At 41.9% G+C, this 17,599-nt stretch overlaps 1 protein-coding gene across 27 annotated transcripts in view; it reads left to right on the forward strand.

Annotated features, from left to right (window-relative positions):
* Window positions 1–17,599, forward strand: part of NRXN3 (neurexin 3) — a 1,373,290-nt gene that overhangs the window by 109,550 nt on the left and 1,246,141 nt on the right. For 23 of the 27 annotated variants that reach the window (XR_012639977.1, XR_012639978.1, XM_074956036.1 and 20 more), the window contains exon 4: window positions 7,318–7,347. The exons of the other annotated variants lie outside the window; for them this stretch is intronic. Coding sequence is in view for 21 of the 23 variants with exons in the window: in XM_074956036.1 (XP_074812137.1) it covers window positions 7,318–7,347 (30 nt within the window). In the remaining 2 variants the exon portion in view is untranslated. The remainder of the gene's footprint in view (window positions 1–7,317; window positions 7,348–17,599) is intronic. 27 annotated transcript variants of the gene reach the window in all.

Raw genomic sequence — 17,599 nt, forward strand, 5'->3', positions numbered from 1 at the left:
CCTGCACTTGTGTTGCTGCACAGGACTGGGCTATTTATGTAGAACACAGCCAGGTTTCCTTACCTACAGTCAGGGAGGTCTGCATTTTCTCTGTCCATGCCTGGGGCTTGCTCACTACCTTGTGAGCTAGCCAATTGCAAGCCAGAGAGTGGAGCCCAGGGCTTCTGCCAAGCAACCGTTTTAACTGTTCACCGTTTGCAAGACAAATTGGGAATTTTATGAGCTAATGTAACTATTTACCCACAGGCAGCAGAAGGGCTGTAAAGGGCCCATTGATTAATTGATTAATTTTACTTGTTGAATAGACAGTAAAACAAGCTCCTGTGAACAGCCTGATGCTGGCTTCTGCAAAGCACATGCTACAAAGGCTCTTCTTAGGCCAAGCCCCTGCAGGTGCAGGGAAATGGATCTTATTCAAAGCAAATAGTCACTTTACTTTTAGCATGAGCTCTCAGCCTGTGAGGTCTCTTTGCTGTTAAGAGGGGTCCCCTGGGAACTAGGGATAGCAGCTGGCATGCCCCTCTCCCCTTGAGAACGAGCTTCAGATCCTGCTTGGCTCACTTCACAAAGGAAATGAGTTCGTCAGGTGTTAATCTACCCCCTAAGTGGGGGCATTGTCCATTCACACAAGCATCACACAGAAAGCAGTGACATCCAGAGGTTAGAGTGGGACACTGGGAGGCAGGGCTCTTGGGGTCTGTGCTCAGCTGGGTCACTTGACTAGCTGTGTGGCCTTGAGGGCAAGTCATTTCCCCTCTTGTTGCTTCAGTTTTCCTGTCTGTAAATTAGGGATTACAGATCCTGGCTCACCTTCATAAAGTATCCAGAACTCTGTGGATTGATATTTTTATCATTAAGTATCAGTTCATGCCATTGAGACCCAATAAAAGTGGTATGAGGATGCACAGCTGTCGTGTGAGAGTAAAGCTCTCTTTCTCTTTCCCTATGGTGTTCATTACTTCCCCTGCTCCTCCTGTTCTTTCTCATTGGTCCAGGGGCCTGGGGTGAACAGTAATTTATTGAGAATAGAACAGAGGAGCTTGTGAGGTGCCTGTAACATGCTGCTTATGGGGAGAGGGGGCATTTAAAGGGGTAGGGGTTTGGTGCTCTGATATTAGGGTGATTGGTTCTGATACCTGTGAGAGACTGATGTCTAACGGCTACACTACCACATAAGTTGATGTAATTTACATTGCTATGGGGTGTGAAAAAGCCCCTCCCAGCGACATAAATTATGTAGACTTAAAGTGGTGTTTGCACTGTGGTATGTCGGCGGGAAAGCATCTCCCGCCAGTATCACTTCTGCCTCTCGTTGAGGTGGAGTAATTACTTTGATGGGAAAACGCTCTCCCATTGACATAAGACGTCTTTGCCAGATGTGCTACGTTGGCAAGGTAGGCAAGGTAGGGAAGACAAGCCCTAAGTTAGCACTACACCCACTTGCTTCACCTTCCGCCCCCATCTCTGGGGTGGGAGACCTACGTGGGCCTCCCCAGGATGGTGATACATGGCCTGATTATCACACATGGTGACACCCCTGCCGAAGGGGATCATTTCTTATGGCTTCCGCTGCTATTAGAATTTGTATTTAAAGAAATAAGCGTGACCTTGTGGAGATGCCCTTGTTACTCTGGGTCTTGAGAAGGACTGTGGCCTCGCTTGCATGCAGGGATAGCCAACTATGTTGTAAGGGCACAGAGGCCCTGAAGGGACAGACATGTTACTGGCTTTTTGAGGCTGAAAAGTCCAGGCCATTTGATATTGTTCCTTTTCCAGCTTTCATTCCTTTACCTCCTTTTCCTATCTTCATCTGTCCCCAGGGCTTCATTCATTCTCAGCTGCTCCCACTTGCATGCCCATTCACTATGTATGCAGTCCCTTTTGCACACTCAGACACACTTATTCTCATGGTCTCACATACACTTGCGTAGGAATAAGCCCCTTATCTGAATGGTTCTGCCAGGAACATGCTGTCTCCAATATAGATTAAACCGGGAACAACTAATTCTGCCAAAAAGGAGAGGATGGTTTATAACCTGAGTGCTACCTCTCCTACCCCTTGCCTTCTCCCTCAGGATGGCACCCTTTCAAGGTGCCACTCAGCTTGACTCTGCCTCTCAAATTGCTGCCCCTGACAGCCACAAAGTCTAGTCCTGGCTCTGGGACAGAGGAGAGGAATCGCACAGCTGTTGTGTGTAATTGGATTGGAAGTGGGCCTCAGGCTACAATAACCATGTTCAGCTTCTGGCCAGCCATACTACTGGGGCCTGTAAGGAGCCTCTTAGCTGCTAGGCATACCACTGATGAATCCAACAAGAATGGCTGTTCCCCAGCCTGGCTATGAAAAATGGGCACCATGTGTGCCAGAGGCCAAGAGCTCAGCTCATCATCTGTGCAGATCTGGCCTGTCCAGCAGAAAGCCGGGCCTGAGAGGAATATTTTACAGTTCACCACATCCCCTCATCTCCTTCCAGACGGGAGGTGGGGGGTGAGGGAGAGGTGTTCTCCCCCATCACCTTCCCATCCCTCTGCCTTGCTCAGCATGCTGGGTCTGGGATGAGTGCGCTTACCATGCATCTTTTCTTTTAGGGAAGCCCCAAAGTCCTGTGTGGACTGTCTTGCTGTTTAGGGCTTGATGGACCTTGGAAGGCGTGTTGTTGGGGACACTTGCCTTGCTGCTCCCTATGCTGTATTTTCCTTCATATTCATATATATTATATATAATACAGTGCTTCTGACTCTGGGGCTGTCAGTCTGGCACTGGCATTAAAAGGTAAAAATTGAGGCCCCTGGCCTTAATGCAGCAATTCCCCCAGATCCCTGTTAACAGTCTCTTTGTTCCAGGCAATATAAAGGAATCAACTGCGCCCCCCCCGCCAACAGCGCTGGCCCAGTAAAACAGGACAAGCTATAATTAACTAGAACAAAAGGACTCCATCTTCTATTGCTGCATCAATCAGTTGTCACTTTACTCTGGTTTTTGTACCCTTCCCCCACCCCTTTATGTTTAGTGGCTTTAATTCCCCCTGTCTTGAGTGTTAAGAACCCAAGTGTAATTTAAAAAAAAAATTCTATAGTTCCAAGGTTTCCCATGTAACCCCCTTGCAAAGTGCCCCTAATAAGTCTTCAAACACGAGGGCCATTGTTTAATTACATTGCTCTTTCATGTAATTGCACTGTGAAGCTACTTTAAAAAATGTCCTTATGGCTTCATAAGAATCTAGTGTCGGCCCTTGGCACTTTGTGCAATTAGCACCACTTAATTTCTCGACTTTGATATGAAAAGTGGAACAGTGCACTCATTTAAAAAAAACATTTTAATTTATAAAAATGTTACTTTGAGATCTAGGGAGATAAAAATAACCTTTTAAACCATAATTGACTCTGTAACTGGTTTTAACCCCCCGTCCCCAGCCCAAACAAGAACCAAGAGTAAAGACAGGCACCGATCATGGCTAAGAGATAACAGCAGCTAAGTTTAGGCCCATCTGTCTTAGACCATAGCGAAGTCGCAATATCAAACTCTGCTCCAAGCAGGTGGGTTAGTGTCAACTTCAGGCTCCCTGATATAAGGTGACTCTCAAAAGGCTTGAACTCACTGTGTGCTTCAAAAGCTTAACTCGCTGCTCTAGAATGATCATCAGTACAGAAAGCTGTGGTGAGCTTTCCTAAGAAGCATTGCAATTCTCACTGTCGCTCACATCTTGACTTCATAAGTGGAGAACCACTAACTCCCTGGGTTTAGGAATAAGCTTCCTCTATGGGCAGGTTGTTCCATAACTCTCCATTACCTGATTTCTTGCACCTTTCTCTGTACCATTTGCTATCAGCCATTGTGGGAGGCAAAATACTGGATTTCTGGTCTCAACTGGTATGAAAATTCTTGGATCCAGGCTTCAGGAAGTTAGTTTAGCTCATTCTCCATTCAGAAGTAATCCCGAGCAAGTCTCTGAAATACGTTTTCCCTTTTATGCCAGTCTCAGTTTGGATCTCATATAAATTTAGTCAGCCAAGGAAATATTAACAAGCACTAACCTAGTGCTGAGACATTGTCAATGCTCAACAAATATTTCATCATAATGATGACTAGATCTGGCCACTGTGGTTCACATGGGTTTGTGCGAACCTTTTCCCAGTTTTATCTTGCCTGGCTTTGCAGCCTTCAGGGTTTGAACTGAATTTCTGCTTGAACAAACCAGAGACTGAAAGTGAAACTTGGCTGAAATAGTGCAAGTTTGACCTCAATTTGGGCTGAAGCCAGTAAAACCTCAGAATTTCATTTAGGGCTTTCCAGGCATGGAACACCCATTGGCGTTAATGGTAGTTGTGTGCATGGAGGGCTTGCAGGATCATGGCCTGATGGTTTCATTTGCTACCATAACTCAGTCTTTGTCTGCTGAAAGATTCTTTGGCATTTGAGTTTGGTGCCTAAATATCACAATGATGGTTGCTTTCTAAATAGATACATAACTAGAGCTGTGGTAAAACCTGGGCTGACTTTCAGGCTTGCAAGTTTCTCACAGCTCTTGTATGACTTTTCTGGCGGTATGCCTGTCCATTTTAGACCACAGTTTAGCTTTGTCCCACATGACAGTGGGCTGATCTTGCTCTCTGTGTTTTATAAATTTATGTAACAAATGCAGCATCTTGAAACCCAGGTTACCGAAAATGTTAGAGCTGAAAGGACCTCAACATCGTTTAAAGTTTCCACCTCTGTTGTTTTTAGCGTCACTAATTTGTAGTCTCTGTTGCACATGTTAAAGGATTGGTGTCACAAATTAGGGCTCTGCAGGTTGAAGATTCTGGGGGTTATTGGTGGGTTGGAGACAGATTGAGATCTCTCACTCACCTTGTACTCTCCCAACTTTGACATGGGATTCAATTTTCAATTGACATGGGATTCAGATGAGGGAAGCAGTTATTCATTATTAATATCTGATCTCATGTTCGGGTTGGGAAAGTTTTGGCCTTCTGTTTGCAACATAAGGATCTATGCAAGGATTTCAGATGGGCAAATCAGTTGGGATAAAATAACCTTTCCCATACAGCTTCAAACCAAACCTTTTCCCTTCTGATTCAAAAATAGTAGCAAGCCTTCATTGGGCTGTTACTTTTTACCTTGCCCTCTGCGCTTCCTGTGCCCAACTGGGACTGGAACATCAGGACAAAAATATTATGTGAGAGGCTGATCTTTTATTTTGGATCTGAGCAGAATCAGGAAGGGCTGGAAATCTCCCTAGGGAACCTTTCTCATGGTAATTCCAAACAGGGCAATACCTCAACCAAAAGTTTGGAAGGAACTCCCCAACGGACTTTGTCCCTCACCCCCAGATGGCCAACAATTTGTGCTCTGCATGTTGGGTGCATTGATCACCAAAGCAAATGACTCCCAGCTGCTGCCTTCCTCTCCCTTCTTTGAGATGAATTGAGGGGCTGAGGATCAGGTACCTGTCTCCACCCTATGTCCTGTGGTAGATAGCCATTAGCAGTGTGCCATGCCAGCTGTTGTTCACTGAATCACCGTTGCTTCAAGGCCTCTTCAAATCATAATTCCTAAGGATCTTGATCTACTCCTGGGTTGGACAATTTTTTGGGCATTCATCTGAACTGACAAGAGATTTGCCCATCCAAAGTAATGGTGCCAGTGGCCATACACGTATCCACAAACCCAACACAACCCCCTTAACTGCATAAAATTATATAAGCCAATTGCCTTTTAATTTAAAAATCAGAAATATGTCCCATCAAAACAAATCTGCTGTGTATATTTATAGTAAAAAAATTAAACAATTGTTTGCTAAACATATATTGTGTTTCTGATTATTTTTCTAAATCTACAGTAATCTCCCAAGAACATTCAGATATTTGCATTCTTCAGACTTTACAGTTATTAATCCCCTTATCTGGCTTGGAGTTCTCTTTGGGTGAACATTTTCTCTGGATGATCTGGATTTTACATTCCTGCACCACGGCAAGGGAAAAATTATAAAAGAGATATAAATAAATACAAACATAACATGCTGCTTGTTGAAAAATCTTTCATTCTAAAAGATTCATCTGACATCTTGGTCCCTCTGAAATAATGAACCATTTGTAATGTTGTTTGACTTCCATAATGAAGGGAGCTAAAAAGGTGTGTGCGTGCATGCATGCATCAAATCTGAAATATCCTCAGCGTAGGGTAGGGTAAGAGATGGGGAGAAGGAGTCAAGGTAAGAGATGAATTGGTCAAGCAAGCAAGACTTCTAACTAGGTATGTGCATACACTAGTTATCAGATTTGCAGATGCAGTTTGCATTTGTGTAGACAAGTTATGCATGCAGTTGTGCACCACACATGTTTGAAAATTGGGCCCTACATGGATTTTAATTTGGTTTGGCAGTAGTGTTGGATGAATACCAGAATAGAGCTCTTGGAAGAGGGCCCAAGTGCTGCTCACAGGAGGAGAGGAGGCTAAATGAATGTGATTATCTCACCCCCATCTCTCCAAATGGGTCTGGCAGCTGAAACTCCAGCATTGAAGTGTGGCTGTACCTCTTGCTGGTTTACCCCTGAGAATTGTAGAGAATAACTTCAAGGCAGTCTCCACATTGCCGCTTGGAGACAAATCTCCAGTCATTAAGGGAAAGGAATAGGAAAGGATTGGTACTGAAAATAGGCTAAGAGATTCCTTTTTCTAGCCCCTGTGAGATCTGTTTCTGAAGCTGGTCTGCTGGGCTTTTATTAATTTTTTGATAGGTGATTATTAACTCTTTAAAATTATGTGCTGAAGCTGCCACATTCATGAATGAGTCCAGCTGGGTGTGTACATGCAGTTAGCACAAATGACTAATCACCAGCCAGCATGGTAGTATATTGGGCTTGCTTCTGCTGGCCACCACAACACTGACTCTTAATGTCTAGTTGTAGAGGCTGTCCTTGGTTTTGATCTTCAAGGTTTGTGAGTGACCCCTTGTAGATTTACAGGTGATCTTCACCACAGGCCAAGGTTCTTCCAGTCCAATTAACCACAGTTGTATGTGGTACCTTCTGAATCACTAGTCCCATAGACAGTTCTGCAACTGACATCGGACTTTCTCTAGCTGTGACACAAGCTTTCCTGCCTGACATGGGAAGCTATGGAATGGATGTGTGTGCACAGTGTGATATTCATACTTAGTTCATCTCAAGTATGTGATCTTCAATACCAGGAGGTATTGGACTGCATAAGCAATTGATCTGTATATCTATCGATCAAAATGCGTGTGTATGTATATTTGTCTTTCTGCTTTTCTGTTGTGTTCTTTCTTTCTCACTTCCTCTCTCTCTTTCTCAAAGGCCTCTCACACCTGATGATGAGTGAACAAGGTAAGTCCTTTGTCTTTCCCTTCCTTGCCAGTCAATGGTTATTGATGATGATGATCTATGCTTCTTTCTGGACTGGGCTTGGCTTGCAGAAGGCAACCTGGTCCATGGCATAGGGTGGATTTGTCAGTCAAGCCACTTGCCTTTCACCCCCTTTATGTTCCCATCACCCATGGCAGTTTGCCAACCTGGGCTGCATTACCAATGCCCAGGGCAGAGATTCTTGGGGGACTGTAGTGAACCATGATGCTTGTAATGGGATAGAAACAAATGAAAATAAATGTAAAGGAGAGAAAAGGAGAAATGTTCCTCCCTTCCATGCACCATCACAAACCTTTTCTCTTCTCCTTCCTTACTTTTGATGCCTGTTGTAATGACTCTCAGCCCTGAGTGGTAAATGCGGCCCTCAGTGTTTGCTTTTTTTTTTTCTCCAGAGCAAAATTCTTGCAAAAACATGCTAATAGCCATCATGGCATGATTCTAGCTCATTATGCACCCTGGAGAAAATTACATATAATGGTCTGTACATTCTACATCTGCAGCTTAAAATATTCAAATATGCAAGGAACAAAATGCACTGGAAAATTAACTAGGCTAACCCCAGTGAGGGCTACTATTAAGATTTAGGCCTAAATCAGAGTCCACATTTAAATAGCTCAGCCTGGAGTTTGTTACACGTTTTGTTGCTTGTTTATTGGTTGTGGCAAAATGGGTTCACTGGTTCCATCCTGGGCACTGGGCTGTGATACGGGGACTAGAGAGAGAGAGAGGGTGGGGGAGGTGATTCCGTAGAGCTTTGGACTGTGTCAGTGTTTTAGTGTCAACCTCTCATTGGCATGTAGGAAGCTCAATAAGGATGGAGCAGCACTGGAGATGGATTCCTGTCTCACTTAGACAGTAATGAAATAGTTAATGACTTAGGCAAAGCTGCTGAAGAAATGAACCCAAGGGTAAGCCACAACATTAAAGTATTTAAACTTCAGCAGAAAAATCCAGCAGGTGCTTGGATGCATAAAAGAGGGAGTAAGTTTCTAAGTGAATGTTAGTTTGAATACAGGCTTGGTAACTCTACTCCTGGAATAACGTGCACAGTTTTGGTTGCCCAGATTAGAAAAGGATATCCAGCCATCAGAGCGCTTAAAAGAGGTAACAAATTGGAACCTAATGTCTGGAAAGGCTCATGGTTAATCAGATTTACCTGGAGAAAGTGGATTTTGTGAGGAGACCTAACTGTTTCCCTGTATTAAAGGGGATGTACATGATTTAGGACATGATCTGTTCTTCCTACAATACAAATGATTATATCAAGGCATGCACCTGGTCTTTAGATTGCAATTTGAAACCTGGTTGGTGTAAGGAGTCACATGACCCAGTCCAGCCCACATCACAGCCCACAACTCTGTCCATAGCTACTTGCCTAGTGAATAGTCTAAAACCTATTGAGCTCTGGAATCACAGGCCATCATCCTTTATCCATCTCACATCAAGGAAGAGTGGCTGCTCTTTTCTTGCCAACCAATTCTCTATCATTTCACTCTAATAAGTATTTACTGTATATATGTGCATAATATATACATTATAATGTGTAAATGTATGTGTGTGTATAAACATATTATATGCTGTGTCAATGTAATATACAAATACTGTGTGCCTGGAGAAGTTCTGCGGTGTTTCTCATCTTACTCCACTATTGATATGTGGAAAATATTTAGCAAATATATTTCCACAAGATGTTTACCCTGCCTAATCTGTTGTTGCCCCTGTTTTGCATTTGATGTGGAGTGCTGTGTATCATTGAAGTGCTGTTGCATGGGCGGTTTGCATTTCTCTATAGAAAAATCAAACCAAAGCCAAAGAGCTTAAACAGACCGTGGCTAGTCACACTGTCCATTGTTTAAGCATCACATTGTTGCTTAGTTGTGGTGTGTTTTCCCTTTTCACAGTATTTTGTTGGGTGCTGTTGTTTTTGTGCTGTGTGTGTTTTATGTTCCTATTATTGTTTTTGTGAGTGTGCCCAGTGACCTTATATTTTATCCTTCCTCCTGCTCTTTTCACTTGCCTCCTCCATGATGGACACACCTCCGTACCTCTACTTAACTGGATGCACAACTTCCTATCTATAGGTAGAAGTAAAGGTAGAGATTGCTTTCTTTTAATTTTAAATCTTGATCTGCTATTGAAATGTTCATGGTCATGGGGGAAATTTTATTTCTATGAATATGGTTCACATTAGAACTTTAACTAAAAAAGAACTCTCATCAACCTTTTCCTGTTGCTTTATCTAGAATTATGGAAGGTGATATATATTAAGATTAATGCTTCATCTTTGTCTCAAAGGCTTTAAGTGTCTCATCATTTATACTGCAATGTGGGCTATACAGAGTGGCAAATGCTCTGTAGTTTAAGAAGCCAGGGCAAAATTTCTGACAATCTGTTTCACACAAGACAGAGCCAGAAGGGCAGGGGCCAGTTAGCTGGCACTGATGTCCCTGCCATGTTGGGATGATACTATTGCTGGGCATTTTGACATTGACTACAGTTGGAGTGGGATCAAGCCATAAACATTGGAGGGTGGCAAATCGAGTTCTCTTTAACTCGGGTGGAATTTTGTACTTTCTTGCCTGTTTTTCTTTACTTCCCTGAGTCTTTTAAGAGAAAAAACCCTGTTTTTCCCCAAAGGGTATTGAGATGTAAGGAGCAGTGGGGGGAGATGGGGAAGAATCAGCACTGCTAAATGGAGGGTCTCTTTTGCAGCTCATTAAAGCAAAGTGAGCGAGGTGGCTGAACTGATGTATGGTTCCAACTGGCCTTTCTGCAGTTCACACCTATGGTAGCATGCAGCAGGGCAGCCATCCATCCCTAATCAGAACTGTCAAAAAAGCTAAGCGTCGCAAACCTGCTGTGGATCTAGTCTTTCGAAGAGGATTGGATCAAGTGATTGGAAGAGGAGAGAGAAGGGAGAGGAAAATTAATTAATTGATAAGTTGTGAACACTTATTCAAATAAAATCAACCCCTTTGTCCTAGTTCCCAACCAGCGCTTTGACAGAGTGACTAACAGACTTCATTGTCCTGAGCCCTAGTGCCTAACAAATACATTGCTGGAAAATCTGACCAGTTGAGCTGGTGTGGTCTGGACACAGTGGAGTCTCATACTTGTTCCTAAGCCTATAAGGAAGCTGGGGGGCTGAAATATCCAATGGAAATGGTATCATTGTGAATTTTGGAGGATGCAGGTGGTGAGGGATTTGCTCACAATGAGCCTTCCTTTGAGAGCACAAATCATCTGTGCCTGGTTATCATTTATCCTTCCTGTGATTCCTGAATTCCATGTAGCCACTTGGTTTGGCAAACAGCCTCTCTCTATAGTGACACTAGGCATTACATCAGAAAAAAGACAGGCTGTATTTGTATTTATTGGGTTCTTAAATAATTTGACAAATCGTTATGTTAATCTGTTGGTTGGGCTGAAAAATTTCACTGACCATAATTTTTGTTCTGGCTAGAAAAAAATAATAATTAAAAAAAAATGAATTGTCTTCATTAGTTGAAGCTTCTAAGTATGCTTTCTTCTGTGTTCTGTTCAAGGTTCCTGAGGTGTTCTAGTTAGGAAGAAGTGCAATCTATACCCACATGTATGTACTGTTAAAAGTGGAAGCTCCTTAGGCCAGGTGTACATGACAGAATGTTACTGTGACTGACTACAATTGCCAACAATCAAGTTAGTTGACACAGTGCTGAACACGATTTAGTGGTCAGTGTGGACTAGGACAAGTCTCTTGTTCAGCAACTGTGATTACCCGCTTATCCCATCCTTTGGGGGGTAATGTTCTGTAGTGTAAACAAGGCCTTTTAGGGGTAAACCCTGAAGTCTTTACTCAGGCAATCTCTCACAGAAGTCTGGGAGTGTGGACCATGGGAGTATGTAGCCCACAGTCAATTCAGTTGTTATGGTGAAATCGAATGAAAATGGTAATTTTTTAAAAAATTACCAGCAAACTTGCAAACTGCAGTTCTAGTTATAGTGATCAGCTGCTTAAAGTTCCATGATTCTGTGTGAGAAATAACTTAACTTTGTAGTTACATATACACAGCTGAACATTTTCATATGTTCCACAGCCTGCAGAAAAGGCAATCCAGAATGCACCCATAAATGATCTTGGAAGGTCCATATTTCTATGCATTCTTGTGGTTTTTTTGTAAAGAGTGGCAGCCACTTCCTCATGCACAAGCAAAGGTTGCATAGAATCTCAGAAAGGTAGGGCTAGAGGGGACCTCGGTAGGTCATCTAGTCCACTCCCCTGAACTAAGTATTATCTGGACCATCCCTGACAGGTGTTTGACTAACCACTTCTTAAAACCTTGAATGATGGAGATTCCACAACCTCCCTAGGTAATTTGTACCAGTCCTTATCCACCCTTACTATTAGGAAGTTTTTCCTAAAGTCTAACCTCAATCTCCCTTGCTGCAATTTAACACCATTACTTTTTGTCCTGTCCTCAGTGGATAAGGAAAACAATTTATAGCCTTCCTCTTTAAAACAACATTTTATGTTCTTGAAAACTATCATGTCCCCCACTCAGTCTTCTTTTCTGCAGACTACGCAAGCCCATTTTCCTTGTAGGTCATGTTTTCTAGACAATTTTTTGTTGCTCTCCTTTGGACTTTCTCCAGATCTTTCCTGAAGTGTGGCACCCAGAACGGGACACAGAACTTCAGTTGAGGCCTTATTGGTTATCTGAATTTGTAAATCATCTTCAAAAAGTGTATTCAATTCATGACTCTGTGTTTGTCATTGGGGGCAACCACCAGTGAATCCCACATCTTGCATTTATGGGTCCTCCTGCAGTAAAATATTTCTTCTTCATCTCATGCTTTCAAAGGCTGCAGGACATTTTTTTCCAGTGCATTCATGGAAAGCTGAAGATAACATATGGTTATTTTTAGTGGTATTAGCAGACAAAAAAAGGAGATGAGACAAAGTGGGTGAGGTAATGTAAGCGCATGGGACTCATCCCTGCGGCGCCTCCTGCTGGTGTCCTGGGAATTAGCTCTACTTCCAGCCTTGGAGCACCCTCTGCAGGCTGGTGTCTTGCTTACGCCGGGCCCCGGTGTCCCTCCTGGACCCAGTGCCCCTTGTATGCTGGGGTGCTGACCCCTGGCAGTAACCTCTCACTTGCAGGGTCTCCCCTCCCCAGGGAACTCCCACCCCCTATCCCTACCTCGCCTTGGTCATAGGCTACTGCCAGTCACCAGCTAGCCCCCACACCCTGGGGTAGACTGCAGTATAAACCACTCATCACAGGCAAGGTTGGGTTTGGCCCTGCTGCCTCTGTCTAACGTTGGGCTGTCCCCTGCAACCCCAGTACCTGTTGGGCCTAATACTAGACTGGAGCTCCCCCAGCCCCTCAGGCCCTTCCCCAGCCCTGCTCCAATCTAGGTACTCTGCTTAGGTCCCTGCAGCCATGTCCCTCCCTCTCAGAAGCTAGAGAGAGTCTTTTGAGCTTCAGCCCAGCGGCCCCTTTATAGGGTCAGCTGAGTCTGTTTGGGGAATGGCCACAGCTGAGGCTGCCTCCTAATCAGCCCAGCCTAAGGCTCCCAGCCCTGGCCCTCTCCAAGGGCTGGCTTTTAACCCCTTTGGGCCAGGAGCGGGTGATCACCCTGCTACAGGTAATATCTTTTATTGGACCAACTTCTGTTGATGAGAGACAAGCTATTGAGCCTACACATAGCTCTTCCTCAGAACCTGGATAAGAGCTCTGTGTAAGCTCAAAACCTTGTCTCTCACTGATGGGAGTTGGTCAAATAAAAGATGTTACCTTGTTTCTCTAATATCCTGGGACCCACCTGGCTACAACAAGACTGAATACAAAAAAGGAGGAAGGCGTCCATGTGCTTTCTTCTCCTTAGGTCCTGGAAGCTGAGTAGATGTGTAATGTTTGCGATTACATCAGACATTTGAAATCAAAGAGAACATGGTGCTTATAGAGGTAAAGTAAATGTATGACCATCAAATTCAAGGAAGGGTGGATAAGATTTTTATTTATTTTGGCTTGGATTGTGGTGCCAGTCTTTTTGTACGGAGGAGAGACATGTGAATTACAGAATAATTATGTTGTGTTTATTTCCCTATCCCTTTCTACACATATACATGATATAAAAATAAATCATAAATATTCAACTGTAATTTGTTATTAAGCTGGAGTTAATGTCTAGTCACATTCTTCTATATCAATTGTTCTCTTGAAAGCCTTTGGTTAAGCAAACGATAATTGGCCTTACCGCTACCCCTCGCTATAAATCCCCTAATACTTGCAGTGTTTTTCCTTTTATTGTCACTGTTGGTTTGGCTTAAGATTCTATTGAGATTGGTCTCCAAAGGAAATGGGCCAAATTCATCCCTGGTGTGATGCCGTTGATTTCCATGGAGTTGCATTAGGAATGAATCTGACCTAGTGGGTGGAATCCTGGTCTCACTGAAGTCAGTGGCAATGTTCTCACTGATTTCGGTTGGATCAAGAGTTCACCTGATGAATTGAAAAACTACAAAAATACATGGAGATTAAGTACAAACCTGATAAAGTAACCGGTTTCTTGTAACAGAAGAATGTTCAAAGTGTATCCATAGTGCCACATACAACCCCCAATCCTAAATGTCCTAAAATACTGTCTGTGTTCCTTGCCTTTCCCCCCATCCATAAATGTGAGGTCAGGGTGAAAAATTGATCAACTGCAGGTTTTTATTGCTGTCCAATTCAAACATGCAGCAATTTCTCCCCATCAAGGAGGAGGAAGAAAGAATAAGCACATTTTAGTTCAGTTTATTTTGTTTTATTTTCAAATGTGTGCTACTAGGGCCTGAAGGCACCTGGTAAATTGCCTTTGTAGCCCTTAGCATGTCAAAAGTCTGGTCAGCTTCCTAACCCAGGCTAGTCTTAATCCAGGTAAATGTGTCAGACTTTCCAATATTGTGTTTACTCTTTTTGGGTGGGGTAGGGTTGTTTTTCTAACACCATGTCATCGTGTTGAATAGGAGGTGATGGCAAAGAAGAAAATGTGACCACCTTTTGTGGCCTCTGATGTAAATAATTACTGGAGTTTAACCAGTGATTTGCAAAATCATCTCCCGTTCTTTGCCAATAACACCCCTAGGATTTAAGAATCCTGTGAGTAAGTTCAGCTGAGTAGCCAAGGGTTTATGCAAATGTTTAAGTGAAATGCCAGTAACTAATTATGAAGAGAAACTCATTTATGCTCTATAAATATCTAATATAAGACACAGAAAAAAGACACCATTACATTTATATTGGCAGCCTTGTCTGTGCTGCTGAAACTGTTGATTTGTCCTGTCAAATGTCTGACATGTATTTGTGCTTTAAAAGTGAATGTGGATTTTCTGGGTTCCCCTCCCCCTTACCTCTCCTCCTTTTGATTTTTTGAAAATCTGTGTGATTTTTTTCTCCCTTTCTTTTAAAAGTAAAAATAAATTGCTTGGTTTATTTATTAGGAGGATTTTGATTTTTGTTTATTTACTTCCTTTTAACGCTGCTGTTTAAAAAAGTGAAACACTTTGTTTTACGGTTTGTAAATGTCCAGTCCATAAAAACAATAGGATGGAACTGGGTCATTTTAAACATGGAGTTACCTGTCAATGAGTCACCTTTAAATAATTAAAGCCAGTGCTGCAGATTTCTTATTTTACCCAATCACAGATTATTTTTAATTTGTATCTAAAATCCTGTATACATAGAAATGGTCAACATTTTCCAGATTTCAAAATCTGAAGGAGAAAACATTCATCCTGTTTTTGTTTACCTATAGAGGTGGAAGACATTTTCTGAATATCAGAATTCTTTAGAAAAATTTTCATACATTTTTTGAAATTCGACTAAGAAAAAAGAACCAAGGTTGTGCAAAAATGTTGCAAAAAATTTTCCTACATTTTAACCACATATTTTAAATGCAGACAGATTAGTTATTACAATATGAACTCTCCAGACAAAATCATGGTTTTTGCATATGAAAATGTATGTATATATTTACATGTGTGTGCATGCAAAATATATAATAATGTGTTAAGTGTTTGGCAATTTATATATAATTTTAAATATCTTATTTACTGTCTCATTCTCCTTTTTTGAACCTGTATCTTTTATATGTGAATAATCAGCTGACTCTTGATTGGCTTTAATTTTCATTAAGAAGAATGATTCCTCTGAGAGTTATAAACATTGTGGTTGCTTTGTTTGTAAACAGCAGCAAAAATATTGTCCACTTATGTGGTATTGTAGTCTGCTGTTTCTGATGGGGCTCAGGTTTCACTCTGCACAAAGAGAGTATTTAATTGATACCAACTAAAAGGCGCTCTTTTTTTTTTTTTTTTTTTTGGCATTCAGCGGTGTGTAGATGTGAAGGTAGAGAAACAGGCCATATGTTTTGTAAAAGCCAGGCTAATAGCACTTTTGATAGACGTCTGATTTTTAAAGTGCTGTATCTTTCATTAAAATTTACATGTAAAGTAAGGGCAAGCGTGGTGACATGAAAGCTAATGCAACTTGCACATCTTGACATAATAACAATCACAAGAAACTGGAGATCCCAGATGGCAGCTTGGCCTTTGCCATCCTTTTAATAAGCTACTAACTGCTAATTATTGCACTCTTTTGGGCAAGTTAATTTACTATTGACTTTTAAAGAGACACTGTGCCTTTTCCTGGCAGATATTTAGTGCTTTCAGTTAATGTTTTAAAGTGTTTTTTCTCTGCAGGTTGGAGTCTTTCCAGTGGACAGTAACAAAGATGCAAAGCAGCAGAGAGGGGAAAAAAGATCTTAATAAATAATGTTTTTCCTTTGTAAATATAGTACATATGTTTTATCTTTGCAAGGACACAATTTTAGAATTGAAGGGGAAGCTGGCAGGTAGGTTAGAGCCTGAATTTAGTGTTTGAGTTTAAATTCTTTGTTTTAAAAAATTAGGGTGAGCAAACCTTTCCCTTAAGTGTGGGAAGCCCTAATAAACCAAACAGACATTGACGAGTGCATGAGAACCTGAGAGTGGAACGACTAGAAACAGAAAGTGATACTGCTTCAGCGTCATTGCTGAAGTTGAACGAAAGGTGAAGTGTAAACATACAATCATTAATGATTAAGTGTCCATGGCATTTTTGAAATTGTATTTTCTTTTAATATTCCATGTGTGGTCATAGTAATGCAGGGAAAAGGAACTTATCTCTGTGGCTTCTTTAAAAAAAAAATCTGATTTTTCTCTGTATCTGTTGAAAGGTGCTGTTAATAAAGAGGCCAGTACAGGATGAAGTTTTGAACTGAAAACGTATTTAGGAATGAAGGAACAGCTGCTGTTTAAATGGACTCTAATTCTGACAGTTAATGCAGTTTTGTGAATGCATGATTCTCTGTGATAACATTTGGGAGGAGTGATGGTGGGTAATAGCTTATTTCCTGGGCTTTATGGTAATGCGCAAAGTGATGATAATGTCATCAGAAACTGAAATCGGCCCCTTGTCTTACACAACAGACAGCCCTGCAAAATATGAAACCCAATGAAAGATGCAGGTTTCTTGCTTTAAGGCCCATTGTGGCCTTTCATGGGTGAGACTGATAACATTACAGCATTGAACAGTTGATAAAATATGTGCTGTGTAAGCTGGATCTGATGCATCCGGCATGAATACTCAAAACCAGCAGTCTTGTCTGCAATGCTCTGCCTGATGGTAAATATTGTGACTGGAGATTAGCTGATAATATGCTATACGATGGTTGTAGAATCATTATTGCAAAGATTGTCATCCTTTTGGTAAGTGTGTAATACTACCTACCCTGCTCCAGTATTTTCACTCTTAATGACTAAGGGCCAGATTCTGCAAGGTGCTGAGCGTCCTCCACAACCACGGAAGTAAAAAGGAATTGAAGATACTCAGCCTCATGGGTGGGTGCGCTGCACCTTCCAGGATAAAGCACCATAATGTGTATTTCAATAGGCTTTTCTTTGGGATGCTGATCTTTGAGATGCCATCTATGCATTGTTTACTTAGAGATTTGGTGTCATGGTAGTTTTATTAGGAGCCATAGTCTCCATTGCATTATACCCCTTTTACATTGGTGTGACTTCTATTGAATCAATGGAATAACACTGATGCAAAACTGGATTAATCCAGTGAAGAGTAGGGCTTTAAATCGAGTTGGACAGTGGTCTGGGGAAATATGCTCTTATTCCTGCTCTTGTTAAAGTCAGAGA

The sequence above is a fragment of the Natator depressus genome, chromosome 6 (genome assembly GCF_965152275.1).
Source record: "Natator depressus isolate rNatDep1 chromosome 6, rNatDep2.hap1, whole genome shotgun sequence".
In the NCBI taxonomy this organism is placed as follows: Eukaryota; Metazoa; Chordata; order Testudines; family Cheloniidae; genus Natator; species Natator depressus.